Genomic DNA, 14,575 nt, shown 5'->3' with positions numbered 1-14,575 from the left:
TAATGACGAGTGTACTATGACATACACTCTTCCTGAGCCAATTCTAACTTGTCCAGGACGAGTACTTTTTTTCGCAACTTGCATGTTTGCCTAGTCACAGTAAGAATATTCTTTCTTCTTTTGGGTCTGTGTGCATGCAGATGAGTTAATTCATTGTTTATTATGTTATCATTTTACAATGGAATACTTGTAGGATTGTGCTGGTAAAATCTTTGAATTCATATACAGTGTTTTCATAAGAGTCACAGACTCACAGATGATATACATGTATTAATTCAAGTATTCACAATCACTATGCAAGGTGAAGATAACGAACATTTATCAATCTCATAACTCCTATAAGCAATACAAAATAGATAGTTGGATAAACACGGACCCCTTATCTTTTACACCATATTAGATAAATGTTGCATATTTAGTGAAGTTTAAGGTATTTCAAAAAGGTGGTATTTCACCTTAGATTAGGCCAAAATAAAATATGTGTGTTTCCTATTCCACTCTTTAAAAATTTAGGTAGGGTACTTAGGTAGGTAAAACATTCTATTTTATGAAATATTTTATTTCAAATCTTAGTCTTTGATATGCTTTCAATACAGGTCTATACATTACAAATACTTTTCACACATTTTGAAGATCAACAATAGTAAAATGTACATCAGAGAAATTCGAATGCAAAGAGATAGAAATTCCAAATTCAGGATTTTTATTTTCTTTTTCATACATGTAAAACTTATACGGTACCAATTTCGATGCACCAGATGCGCATTTCGACAAATAATGTCTCTTCAGTGATGCTCAACCGAAATGTTTGAAATCTATAAAATATTTAGGGTCAGCAGCAAAAAGGGAAACCGGAAACACACATTTCAGTTTGGCTTTACTGTGATGGCACTAGTGTGGCAAGGTTTTGGATATGATAAATCATTAATTAACTTTTAAAACATTGTTTTCCATGTTTCAGGTAATACAACATTTTCCAAAAGAAAAGGAACACAGATGAGGTACTGTTTTGTTCAATCAACACCATGAATTGATTGATCAAGAGTCAGAAGATACTTACAGACAATAACAGTTCCTTATGTCGTTCTACAGGAAGCGCAGATAATAGTACTCAACAACAATATTGTCCTTGTGAAAAGGAGAAGACAACGAACAGTGACCAATCTCAAAACTCTCATAAGACTCATCATGCAAGAATGCTGAAAAATTTCTGGCAATTTGAAATCATTCTTACAATATTCAGGTTGAAGATCAAGTATTGACACAGCAGCTAATTTGTATGTCTCAAAATATGACAGTATTTCTCTTGGTCTGCTGATATAAAAAGTCATATCAGGAGTTGATGACAATGAAGTCCACCAAGAAGTAGCAGAAAAAAGAACTGAATAGATATTGAAATGCAGAAAAAAGGCCACATACATCTCCATTAAGTGGTTATATTGCCTCATATTTGTCCAAAAAAATTAAGAGTAAGTGTCATTTAATCTCCTGAAGCAAAAAAGCAATTGTTGTCTGAAAGATGTTTGTTTCTGATTTAGACTCAAATGATTATGTTGAGCAAATGAGTAGTTTGGTCAGTGGTGTGTTTACTTCTGTAATTGTTCAATAAGTATGCATACATGTTAACATATAATTATGAAACGTATTGGGAAATATATTTCAATCTACAGAATGGTACATTTTTAACAGTGTTATCATGCATATATACATTGAATATTTCAAGTTTATATGTATATATATTAGACAAAATTACTTGACTGTACTAAGGAACCTCATTAGTAATCAGAAAAGTAAATTTGTAATCTAAAATTCTAATCTGATGATTATTTAGGTTTTGTTATGCGTGTTTTGCTGAATTAGACACAGTCTATGATTCTTTTAGATCTGACCTTTTTGCACTTGTCTACAAACTTAAACAGGGAAATTTTGGGGAATTTTATTAAAAAAATCAAATCATTTTACAATTGTATTAATGGTTTTCTAACAACACATTTGAATGCTGTTTTTCAATAATTTTGAAAAGTAAACTTGGTAGAGAAAATGGTATGTTAGAAATTGCATTTTAACGTGCCCCCCACCCCCACCCCCCACCCCCACTTTTCTGACGAATTATTTGCTTTTTATTATGATCTGAATGAAATCATCAATGTATTTTTATTTTAAAATCTATATTTATGAATAACCACAGTGACATATTGTGATGTTTTCATCTTTCTTTTTTTATTCATTGTGTGTAGAACACTACACATGCTTTAAAAACTTTGACATTTTGTCATGAAAATATACCATATATTCCTACAGCAAAAACAATACTGTAGAATGTATTTACCGTCAGTTGTATACAATAGACAGGTTAACAATAAACAAAAGAACTTTTTTAAACATAATTCACCACTATGGCTGTAAGAGTACTTTAAAAGCTTAGAATATTTGCATATTTTTCAAAATGTAACAATGTGTCAATCCCATGACCTTTTTGCTCTTAAACAGGATGGATGTCAGCCACGTGTATTGTAATTGCAAGAAGTGCTTATCTGATTTATTAACTTGCAAAATAAAAGGACAAGGGACGTTATTGGCTATATACCATGAGATTTTTTTTTCATTTTTTCAACTTTCATACTATGCTTAATTATTCTTTTTATTTACACAACTAGGATATTCTTCTAAACCCTCTTACATGAAAATGACGTAATATTTTATTATGACGTCATGAATATGCGTTAAAGATGAGTTGTTTAGCGGAATCTGTTGATTTGAAATAAATTATGAATAAACTTTAGCAAAAACAAATACTTTTGCATGCAACAACCAGATTTATATTTTGCATGTTTAATTATCCATTAATATTATTTTTTTCATTATCAATATGGTGTCAGTTGTTGGCTGCACACAATATGAATTTTAAAAAAGAATGAATGCGAAATCGGATGTTTTCGATACGCAAAGTCAATATTTTGCATGTTATAGAATTGGAAAAAAAAACTTTTGCATGCAAAAACCAGATTTATATTTTGCATGTTTGATTATCCATTGATAATCTTCTTTCTTTATCAATATGGTGTCGGTTGTTGGCTGCAAATAATATGAATTTTGAAAAGAAATGAATGCGGAAATCGGCTGTTTTCCTTACGCAACGTCAATATTTTGCATGTTATAGAACTGAACCAAACTGTTCAATCATTTAACCTCATAAACTTGTACTTACTTTGCGATTTAATAAATACATGTATGTCCAGTCAAACAATTAATGCTTTCCCTAGTTTGCCATAAAAATCTGCATCTAATAAATGCAGATGATGTCTGCCTTTCGAGTCACGGAGGCGGATTAAAAATCCACCGCATGGTGATTAGAAATTATTCTACTTTCGTTTTTAAATTGAATTAAAAAAAATCAAAGACACGCATAGACCTTTAATAACTCGAATTTTTTTATTTTTTTTTTACAAAAATCGGACCAAAATTCGTTCATTTTCGGCAAAAATGGGTACTGATACGTTATATCTCAAGAGCTAGATAGTTGGGATGTCTATTACTTTTTTCGCTAGATTCTAATCTATTTTTAATACAAATATATTAGATATAATGCATAAAACTTATTGCTAATAATATTGACGTGATTGTGCGGGTTTTTTTTTTTTTTTTACATCAATTTTAACGTACATGCATGTATGTATATATGATACATGTTGAAATTAAATATTACTACATTAGTAATTAGATATTGATTCCAAAGGTTTTTAAAACGGTTTAAATTCAAAATAAAATAACAGCAAATCATCATTTATATCTTCCAGCGAGATGTGATTTCTCTAAACATTGAAAATCTGTGATCGATTTGAAACTTCGACCATTGTTGTGGCAGATTTTTTTTCTATATTGCATATGATTGATTGAATATTGTTTAACGCCCCTCTTGAGAATATTTCACTCATGGAGACCTCGCCACTGCCGGTGAAGGGCTGCACAATTTAGGCCTATCCTCGGCGCTTATGGCCATTGAGCAGAGAGTGATCTTTATCGTGCCACACCTGCTGTGACACGGGACCTCAGTTTTTGTGGTCTCATCCGAAAACCACCTCATTTAGTTGCGTCTTACATATATATAATAGATCCACAATTACAGGTACACATATATAACAAAGGTAATTGGGCAGAATGTACATGTGTATATATACATGTATAGATATAAATATTCAGACACCATATTATCGAGGAGGGGTTGCCCCTCCATTTAGGGGGTCGGGGTGGGGGTGATGTCGACCATTTCCTTGCTATTGGAACAACTTGAACAGCATGATGACACTTCAACTTTTATCAATCTTATAAAATATATTATATATGTGTTGTGATGGTTGTTACTAAAAGTTTATATTAGTATTGAGGTACGCCCCCTCCATGATTAGGAAAACTATCTCTCTCTCTCTCTCTCTCTCTCTCTCTCTCTCTCTCTCTCTCAATCTCTCTCTCTCTCTCTCTCTCTCTCTCTCTCTCTCTCTCTCTCTCTCTCTCTCTCTCTCTCTCTCTCTCTCTCTCTCTCACGTCAATGTGTTATGGATAAGCCTGGCCCGCACATTGAAAAACGAAAATACATGCATGATATTTATTAAATTCATTTCTTAAAAAAGGTATGTTGTAGTTACATATACTGTCTCTTGGAAACAGACACGTAGCATCATTTATCGGGGGGGGGGGGGGGGTCGAAGGATAAGTTGGTAGTTAATTAGCAAATGAAAAAAGAAACTGTCTGCCTGATCTTCTAATTCTTAAATCGAGTGTGTGTGGGGGAGGGGGTATCCTTCGCTACATGGGTTCAATTCATAATTTTAGCCTAATTTTTTTTTTCTCATTCAATACTACGATCAAAAAGAGGGGGTGGTCACTCATTATATATCCTTATTCGTATATGGAAATAAGTGCCAGGAAAAAGCAGTTAAATATACCACATTGTCTATGTCTGTACTCAAACAACTTCCCAGAGTCCGTTCTAGATTTAGACTGAATGTCGGTGCATACAATGACATGCCCACTGACTGATGTAATTTTCATTTATCAAAGATAAACACTATATGGAGAGAGAGATAGATAGAGAGAGAGAGAGAGAGAGAGAGAGAGAGAGAGAGAGAGAGAGAGAGAGAGAGAGAGAGAGAGAGAGAGAGAGAGAGAGTTGGAACTACTCTTTGTTCACCATCTAGGGAAATGTAAAGATACAAACACGGACGCATTTTTGTAAGGTTTTTAAATACATTTGCTATATGAAATATACCATCTGAAGTTACATGTATATTACTTTACGTGTTTTGCTGTACCCAAGAAAATGACATCCCATTCATGCAACATGAATTTGTATCGTTTAGTACATGTACATTTACCACACTTTATCCAAAATATTTTGTAAATACCCACAGCAGGCGGACATATTTTCTTCATATGTACTGTAACATGTATATTGCATACACGTGTAAGCAGACCTGCTACATAGTCCTTGGTGTACATGCATAACAAGTAATTTTATCCGACTCAATCGACGTTTTTAATCGAATTGTTTATTTTATGACCAAAAAAAAAAAATTAAAAAATTCAAGAGCCACTTTATTTTCCATATTTCATTTGAATAGGAGGACAGTGAACAGCACCTTCGAAAATATGATTGCGTTCTACTCAACAATTTTTGACAAATAAACGCATTATTTCCCTCATTCTAATTAACACAAGATTCTTCCGCAAAATGTCTATGACCACGATAAAGTTACATGTAAATGAATAATATATTTTCCATAGCATGCCAGTTTTCAATAGTCTTTGATCTCAATGAGTATTTTTATATAAAAAGTTAAAATTGTAGCTTTTAGAAAAATATTCTAGAAGAATCAGGGGACTGTAAGTCTTATAAGGTCGATGACGTCGTTCCGAAAAAGCGACCGTCGAAAAATAGCGTCAGATTTAACAATGCAATATTGTAACGTTATTTTATCAATATCAGCAACAAGTAAATGGTACATGTTATATATGGATGAAACCAAAAAAACTGAAAAAAAATTATCACCTTTCTACCTGCAAAATATGATCGGTTTTTGAAGAGCGGCCAATTTTGGCCAATAACGTCCCTTGTTCTTTATCAACAATTATTTAAGATTTCTTTTGATTTATTCCCAAAGTTGGACGTAAACCTGTAAAATTTGCTTTAAAGTTTTGTTACAGAAGGTCTATTTTTAAAAACAGGTCTACCACCTTGTGCCAGCGCAATGATCAAGATAAAAAATTTCAGAATTTCATTTCATCCATACTAGATATTACTGGCAAAGTTTGAATCCAAACAGACAATTTTGCTACTGGACCATTTTGGATGTTTTTCACTGAGACATCCTCTTAAGTAACTTTTGCATTAAAATAATATATTAACACGGTATATTCAAGCAGTAACATGTTATATTTCTGAAATACTCATGGTAAGAGCTTCTCATTACTCTGTTGGTGGACTGTTAGTCCCCGAGGGTCTCTACAGCCCAGTAGCTAAGTACTTCGTTACTAGTTTGAAAGTACGGATGTATATTTAATTGCTGTTATAAAATTTAGAAATTCATTTCAAAATTAAGGATTATCTCCCTCATGCATAGCTCTTATCCTTGGACAAATTTGGCTCCACTTTTTTGGCACGCTGTTTTTTGTCTATATTTAGCTCTAAAACTTCATAGTTATTTCGGATTTCAAACATTTCGGTTGAGCATCACTGAAGAGACATTATTTGTCGAAATGCGCATCTGGTACATCAAAATTGGTACCGTATAAGTTTTACATTATGACCCCCAGGTCGAGGCCTCTGCTGGTGGACTGTTAGTCCCCGAGGGTCTCTACAGCCCAGTAGCTAAGTACTTCGTTACTAGCTTAAAAATACGGATGTATATTTAATTACGGTTGTAAAATTTAGAAATTCATTTCAAAATTAAGGATTATCTCCCTCATGCATAGCTCTTATCCTTGGACAAATTTGGCTCCACATTTTTGGCACGCTGTTTTTGGCTATATTTAGCTCTAAAACTTCATAGTTATTTCGGATTTCAAACATTTCAGTTGAGCATCACTGAAGAGACATTATTTGTCGAAATGCGCATCTGGTGCATCAAAATTGGTACCGTATAAGTTTTCCATGCAAATGTGGTATCATCTTCACCAATTTATTTCCTTATCTGAGTTTTCCTTCCCCATACATTATGCGGTATAATTCATATGAGACAACGATCTTCAGTAAATAAACAATTAATTAAGGAATAAATTCAGATACAATGCACTGAATAAAAGCATAGGTTATCTGACCTCTCGTGAATAAAAAATAACCTACATTGACCAAACGTATGCCAACTCTTTTACGTATAAAGAATCCTCCAAACGATAATTCCTATTTTTATTACATGTACTTTTATCATTTTGGCTTAAATATACATATTTCACGAAATAAGTTGATAATTCTTACTTATGTTCTTAAGCTTCAGATCGGACATCAGACGCAGCACAAGAATTCAATCTTCCCGCTTCCTGGATTGTTGGATTCACCGTATCTGTAACACTGAATGTGTTTCTCGTCATCATTGTTTTTTTCAAGTTAAGGTATTTATTACTTGTATGAAAAGGTAAGGATAACGAATATTGATCAACTTTATAACGCCTGTAAGGAAAAAAAATAAAGTTTGACAAACACGACCACTGGGCTTACCAGAGGCGGGATCAGCTGATTAGAAGGAGTAAACATTCCATGTCGATCGGTCACACCCGCCGTGAGCCCTTTATCTAGATCCACTAGATGAAGGGAGGAATCTGTAGTCAAAATAAGTGTGTAAAGAACGGTATGAAACACATCAGACACCATTTGATTTAATGGCGAGTTGTAAAGACAAACTTTATCGTTATAACGACCGTAAAATTTGCGGAATGCTTATTCTAAACGAGACTGTTGAAACTCCTGTAGCATCAACCTGTTTTTCGATACTCTGCCTCGATTTGAAAACTGGCCATACGCAGCATAAGCCCCTGCGTATCGAATTTCTAAATGTGCTGTTGAACCTAGAAATATTGACACTCTTTAAAATTCATCAATTCAAAGTTATAGCATTCGCTTCGCAACTGCGAGTCCAGAGTTCATTTGACGATCCCATCGCTGCGTAAAACATTATATGTTTAATGTACGAAATTGTTTTTCCTTAGTCATTTAACATTACCATAAACTAATTCCTACAACCGAAAATAAAATGCATAGGTCAAATTCTGTGTCACTTCCCATAACCCTAACTAATGGGTGAAAACGCTCATATGGAGCGTAAGACAACATGTAAACAGACAATTTATTACTTTGTATATATGAAAATATACATACTCTTTTCAGACAAAGGCCAATACAGAAAGAATGTAACACTCGCCGTTCTGATGTTGTACACTATACATCTACTGACTGCATACATAATGAGAGTGAAGACACATCAGCTGACCACCAAAAATATCAGGAATTGAACCTGACCAGAGATGAGAATCTGTATCAAGAAATACAGTCCTAGTGCGACATAACAAAAGAGAAATCAGCCGCTTTGTAAATGTAGAGCAGACGGAGAGCAAACGAAAAAAACAGACTTACCAAATCTGTATGGAATGTTAAAGCAATGAACAAGAAAGATGTTGATACCATCAATAATGATTATTGTTGTACAGCACGATATATTTAAGGATGATATAAACCTTTTGATCACAAAAATGTGTTTGAAGGAAATACAGAAAATGACATCAGAATCCCACCTTTCATTTTACTTTATTGAATTATTGATTAAAACAGTTATATAAACACTTAGTTAACATATAATTTAATGACAAAACTTAATTCCAGTTCTGATAATTTATGTAGTGTATATTTCAATATAAAAAATTCAGGCGTGTCCACCCATTCAGTATTTCTTCTCTTTTATTTTGTTTTTAGCACACATGAGCTGAAAGCTCAAGTGGGTAATTCTGATTATATTTATCCGGTGTCAGTCTGTTTGTCAATCCGTAATATTTTAGCATTTTCTACCTCTTTTCCACACCAAAGGGCTAAATTCAGCCAAAATTGTCACAAAGTATGCTTGGTTAAAGAGGTTTAAGTTTGTTCAAATGCAATGTCACGCCCTTTTTGAAGTGAGATAATCAAGAATTAGTAAAGCAAATCGTGGGGCTTTTGAATGTCTTCTCAAGAACCACCGGGTCATTTTTAATAAAACTTGACACAACTTATATTTAAGTAAAGGGAAATCAAGTTTCCTGAAATGAAGGGTTACGGGTCTTCAAAAAGGGAAGAAAATCAAGAAAAGGCGAACTTAAAGTTGGGTCACTTAAAAATATTCTTATGAATATCTAGGCCAGAAAAGTTTAAATCTATATGAATGTTCCTGACATAGTGTAGATTCAATTTTGTGCAATACATGGCCCCCGGAGATATGATTGGGCCACAATAGTGAATCAAAGTTTCCCATGGACCTGGTCTATGGGAAAGCCAACCACAACATCCTTATATACAGATTTAAGGACAATAACGGAATTATCCACGAAGGATATTGTGATGATGGAGAATTCGGGGCCGGTAGGAAAATGCTAAAACTTTTACAAGACCAAAATATAGTGAATGTGTCCGTGGTAATTTCGCGTATGATGGGAAGACATCTTGGTCCGAAACGCTTCGAAATTATGGAAAAAATGTTGTTTGGTGCACTAAATAAACTATCATAAACGCACACGCTCCACATCTCCGAATCTCAGCTGAATGCAGGTAACTGTGAAAATTTGACATTTAAAACAAAAAAGAACTTGGTATTATTTATATTTCTACTTGATTTGGATACTACGATCCTATAGAAAAGACTTTTGACTTATAACATGTGTATATATGTTTTTCATTGTTTGTTTCGTTAGACCGGAAACACTTTTTATTTAATGTCTCTTAATTTGCAACATGTCTTCATAATTTTCAAAAATGAATTAACATATCATCATAGATATACAGACAATATATATATCTGCTTTTTCCCCTCTTTGTTGCTTAGGCCTATGTCGAATGCTTCTAAATGAATTCCGGAAAAAAGTAGAGCTGTTGTGATAAGTTTATTCCTTGAACTTTTATCTATCGTATTGTGTTTCCGGTGGCGAATGGGCCAAAAAAAAAATAGAATAAGGTAAACAAATAATTGGCTCTTTTGTTGGTCTATATGACTACATCACTAGAAACGGTTTTATCATGTTTTTTGTATGTATTCTGTCTCTTTGCTCTCTTTCTTTTTTATTCTATACCTCTTATTCAAGCCGCTATTTGAAGCGTGTTTATTTTTTATGTTTAGGAAGGTTTTTCAAATACACGCACTTCAGCGCACTTCACTCTTTACTAAAGATTGAATTACTTAGGGGTACTGGTCTGTCTCGGGTCAATTCCCTATGACAATGGTTAATCAAACATATGCAAATGAACTAAAAATTCTCACAGTAAACTTGCAAGGTCTAGGAGACACGAACAAACGAAGAGATGTTCTAAAATATTTCAAAAATAAAAACTACAACGTATATTTTATTCAAGACACACATTTTATTGACATAGACGAAAATATAATAAAGACACAATGGAGATATAAGGCCTTCTTTAGCTCCTTTAGACCAAATTCAAGAGGAGTTGCTATATTTTTTATTAATAACTGTGAGATAGAAATTCACAATTAATACAAAGATGATAGTGGGAATTATATCATTTTGGATGCCACAGTAGAAGGAATAAGTTTCTTACTGATCAATATCTATGGTCAAAACTCTGACACTCCAGACTTTTATATGAACATCCAAAATAAGATTGAAGAGATGTACTCTTCTCAACATATTGTTATAGGGGGTGATTTTAATCTTATACTAAATAAGGAGTTAGACTCCATGAACTATAAGCACTTTAACAACCCAAAATCAAGACAATCAGTCTTAAACTTAATGGACACTTTTTGTCTGAAAGATGTCTTTCGTGAAAATAATCCAATGTTAAAAAGGTATACATGGAGAAAGAAGAACCCTATTAAGCAATCTAGACTTGATTTTTTCTAATTTCAGAATCAATGTTAACTATGAATCCGTGCATAAAATATGAATATTAGTTATCGATCAGATCATTCACCAGTGATCCTATGCTATAAAACAAATGAATTTAAAAAGGGCAGAGGTTTTTTGGAAGTTTAATAATACTTTATTAACTGACAAAGAGTATGTTAAGTTGATTAAGGAAAAAATTGAGGAAGGCAAAATACAATATTCCTGTTTAGTTTATAATGTAGAAAGCAATCCTTCAATTGATAATGATTTAATACAGTTTACGGTTAGTGACCAGACATTTCTTGATATTTTACTTATGGAAATTAAAGGAAAATCTATTTCATATTCAACATTTAAGAAAAAGAAAATTTGTGAAAAAGAATTACAGTTAGAAAGAGAAATTTCCAATCTGGAACAAAATATGACACAACAATCAGTTGAGGAACTTACTATCAAACAAAAAGAAATTGAAGATATAAGAATGAAAAAAAGTTAAAGGGCAATGTATATGGTCAAAAGTCAAGTGGATAGAAGAAGGAGAAAAACCTTCTAGGTACTTTGTAAGTTTAGAATCAAGAAATTATATTAGTAAGCTAATACCAAAAATTGAAAAAGAAGATGGTACAATTGGCACTGATCAATTTGATATACTAAATGAATCCAAACTTTTTTATGAAAATCTATATAAAAAAAGAGAAACTATAGAAAAAGAAAATATTCACAAAAAATTAAAGGATTATGATATCCCAAAACTTACTAAGAAAGAATCAGATATTCTCGAAGGTCCAGTAACAAAATTGGAAGTTTTAAATTTTTGAAAACAAATGAAAAATGATAAGAGTCCAGGGCCAGATGGCTTCTCGTCCGAGTTTTTTAAGTTCTTTTGGAAAGATTTAGGCTGCTTTATCACAAGAGCCATTAATAATTCTGCAGATATTATGCAGTTTACAGAACCTAATAAATTTGGCATAATTACATGCATACCAAAAACTGGAAAGCCTAAACAGTATTTGGAAAACTGGCGTCCAATAAGCCTCCTAAATGTTCTATACAAAATAGCTTCAGGATGCATTGCTGGAAGATTAAAAATATTTTAGACAAATTAATCAATAGGGATCAATCAGGTTTTTTAAAAGGAAGATTTATAGGGAAAAATATTAGGCTGGTGTATGATTTAATGCAATATACAGAATATAATCACATTCCTGATTTGTTAATATTGATAGACTTTGAAAATGCCTTTGAATCAATCTCCTGGGACTTTATATATGAAACCCTTGACTTTTTCAATTTTGGTACATCAATAAAAAGCCGGATAAAACCTTCTATAATGACATAAAGTCTTGTGTCATACAAAATGGAATAACCTCAGAGTATTTTCACCCAAAAAGAGGCTGTAGGCAAGGTGACCCCATATCACCTTATCTTTTCTTACTCTGTGTAGAAGTCCTTGGAATAATCATAAGAAATAATTAAGATATAAAAGGAATAACAATTGAGGGTGAGGAATACAAATTATCACAGTATGTTGATGATACCTCATTGTTCTCAGATGGATCACCTGAATCCATGGACGTTATCCTCAGAGAACTAGATTACTTCGCCAATGTCTCTGATCTTAAAATAAATTTCTCTAAAACTAAAATGGTATGGATTGGCAGTAAAAAAAAATTCAGATGAAGTTTTCCATCATTCCAGATGGAAACTTGACTGGAAAAATACAACCTTTGATTTGTTAGGGATTAGATTTTCTGTAGACCTTAATGAAGTAGTTGAAATGAACTATAACACAAAATTATCTGAAATTAAGCACCTCATAAATCGTTGGAAATTAAGAAAGTTAACTCCTATTGGAAGACTAGTTGTGATAAAAACTTTGATTATACCAAAGTTGAACCATTTGGTACTTATTATACCAAACCCTGACCCAGAATATATCAAGAAATTTGAAATAGAAATCTTCAGCTACCTATGGGGAAGTAAAATTCATAAAACAAAAAAAAATCTATTATACAAGAATATAGAAACGGAGGATTAAAAATGATAGATTATACAGAATTTATTACAGCTTTAAAATCAAGTTGAATTAGAAGAATTATTCACTCAAATTCAAAATGGGTACAATTACTTGAGGTAGAGTTGAAAACAAATATTAGTAATATATGGTCACGTCCTCACAATATGTAAAACAATAAATAATAATTTCTGGAAAGAAGTGTTTTCTAGTTGGATCAAAATTATTGAAACCCCTAACAAAGTGCTTGATCTCTTTGAGCATATATGGTATAACCCAAACATCAAAATAAATAATAGTTCCATCTTCTTGAAGAGTTATTTTAAAGCTGGTATGATATATGTAATTGATCTTTTTGATTCTGATGGCAACTTCAAAAGTGTCAAGGCACTCAGTGATTCAGGTATCAAAACAAATATTGTAGAATATGCAGGTCTTAGACAGGCAATCATAGAAAGAACTAGACATGTAAATATAAAAGAAATTAGAAAAAAAAATTATGCCTTTTATCCCTAAATCAATTTCTATATTTTTTAAAAATGAAAAGGGCTGCAAAGATATGTACAATGTTTTAAGTGATAAAAACCGGGTACCAATTACTTCAGTATCAAAATGGGTTGAGAATGGTGATCAGTTTAATGAGATAGAATGGAATAAAATATTTGAGCTCCCCTTTAAGGTAACAAAAGAGTCAAAGTATCAACGGTTACAATTTCAAATACTTCATAGAACAATTCCTACCAATAATTATCTTTTTAAACTTAAATTAATAGACTCCCCCATTTGTACATTTTGCAAAAACTTACTTTGTTAAACACCACTCTGATTCCACGCACAAGTACTCTGAAGTTGAAATAAAAAATATGCTAGAGTTCCTCATTTACAATATATTCATGGTCTTTGGTGATCAGGTCTTCTAACAGTCTGTTGGAATTCCCATGGGCATGAATTGTGCTCCTTTGTTAGCTGACCTGTTTTTATATTCATATGAAGCAGAATTTATTCAAAAACTTCTACGTGAGAAGAAAAAATCTCTCGCAGTGACCTTCAATTCGACTTTTAGATATATCGATGACGCTTTGGCTATTAACAATGACAGCTTTCATTCATATCTCGATTTGATATATCCCTGTGAGCTCGAAATAAAGGACACCACAGAGTCGTCCACTTCTGCTTCATACTTAGATATTTTATTGAAAGTAGACATTAACGCAAACTAACAACTCAACTGTATGACAAACGGGATGATTTCAGCTTCTCCATCGTCAACTTCCCACATTTATGTAGCAATATTCCATTATCACCTGCATATGGTGTTTATATATCTCAACTGATTCGATATGCAAGAGCTTGTTCTGGATATAGTCAGTTTTTAAATCGAGGTAAGCTACTGACAATCAAGTTGATGGTACAGGGATTTCAACAGTCTCGATTGAAGTCAGCATTTCGCAAATTCTATGGTCGTTATAACGATCTAGTTCGTCA

At 32.7% G+C, this 14,575-nt stretch overlaps 1 protein-coding gene across 2 annotated transcripts in view; it reads left to right on the top strand.

Annotated features, from left to right (window-relative positions):
- Nucleotides 1–8,930, top strand: part of LOC125663367 (multiple epidermal growth factor-like domains protein 10) — a 36,335-nt gene extending 27,405 nt beyond the window's left edge. Inside the window, exons 9-10 of one of the 2 annotated variants that reach the window (XM_056146493.1) lie at nt 7,485–7,605; nt 8,378–8,930. In XM_056146493.1, coding sequence (XP_056002468.1) covers nt 7,485–7,605; nt 8,378–8,546 — 290 coding nt within the window. In that variant the 3' untranslated portion in view covers nt 8,547–8,930. Of the gene's footprint in view, nt 1–7,484; nt 7,606–8,377 lie in introns of those variants that run through there. The other variant, XR_008797695.1, reaches the window with a different exon arrangement.
- The last annotated feature ends 5,645 nt before the right edge of the window (nt 8,931–14,575 follow it).

This window comes from Ostrea edulis, chromosome 8 (genome assembly GCF_947568905.1).
Source record: "Ostrea edulis chromosome 8, xbOstEdul1.1, whole genome shotgun sequence".
NCBI classification, from domain to species: Eukaryota; Metazoa; Mollusca; class Bivalvia; order Ostreida; family Ostreidae; genus Ostrea; species Ostrea edulis.
Note: the sequence above shows the minus strand (reverse complement) of the source record. Positions and strands in the feature narration are given on the sequence as shown.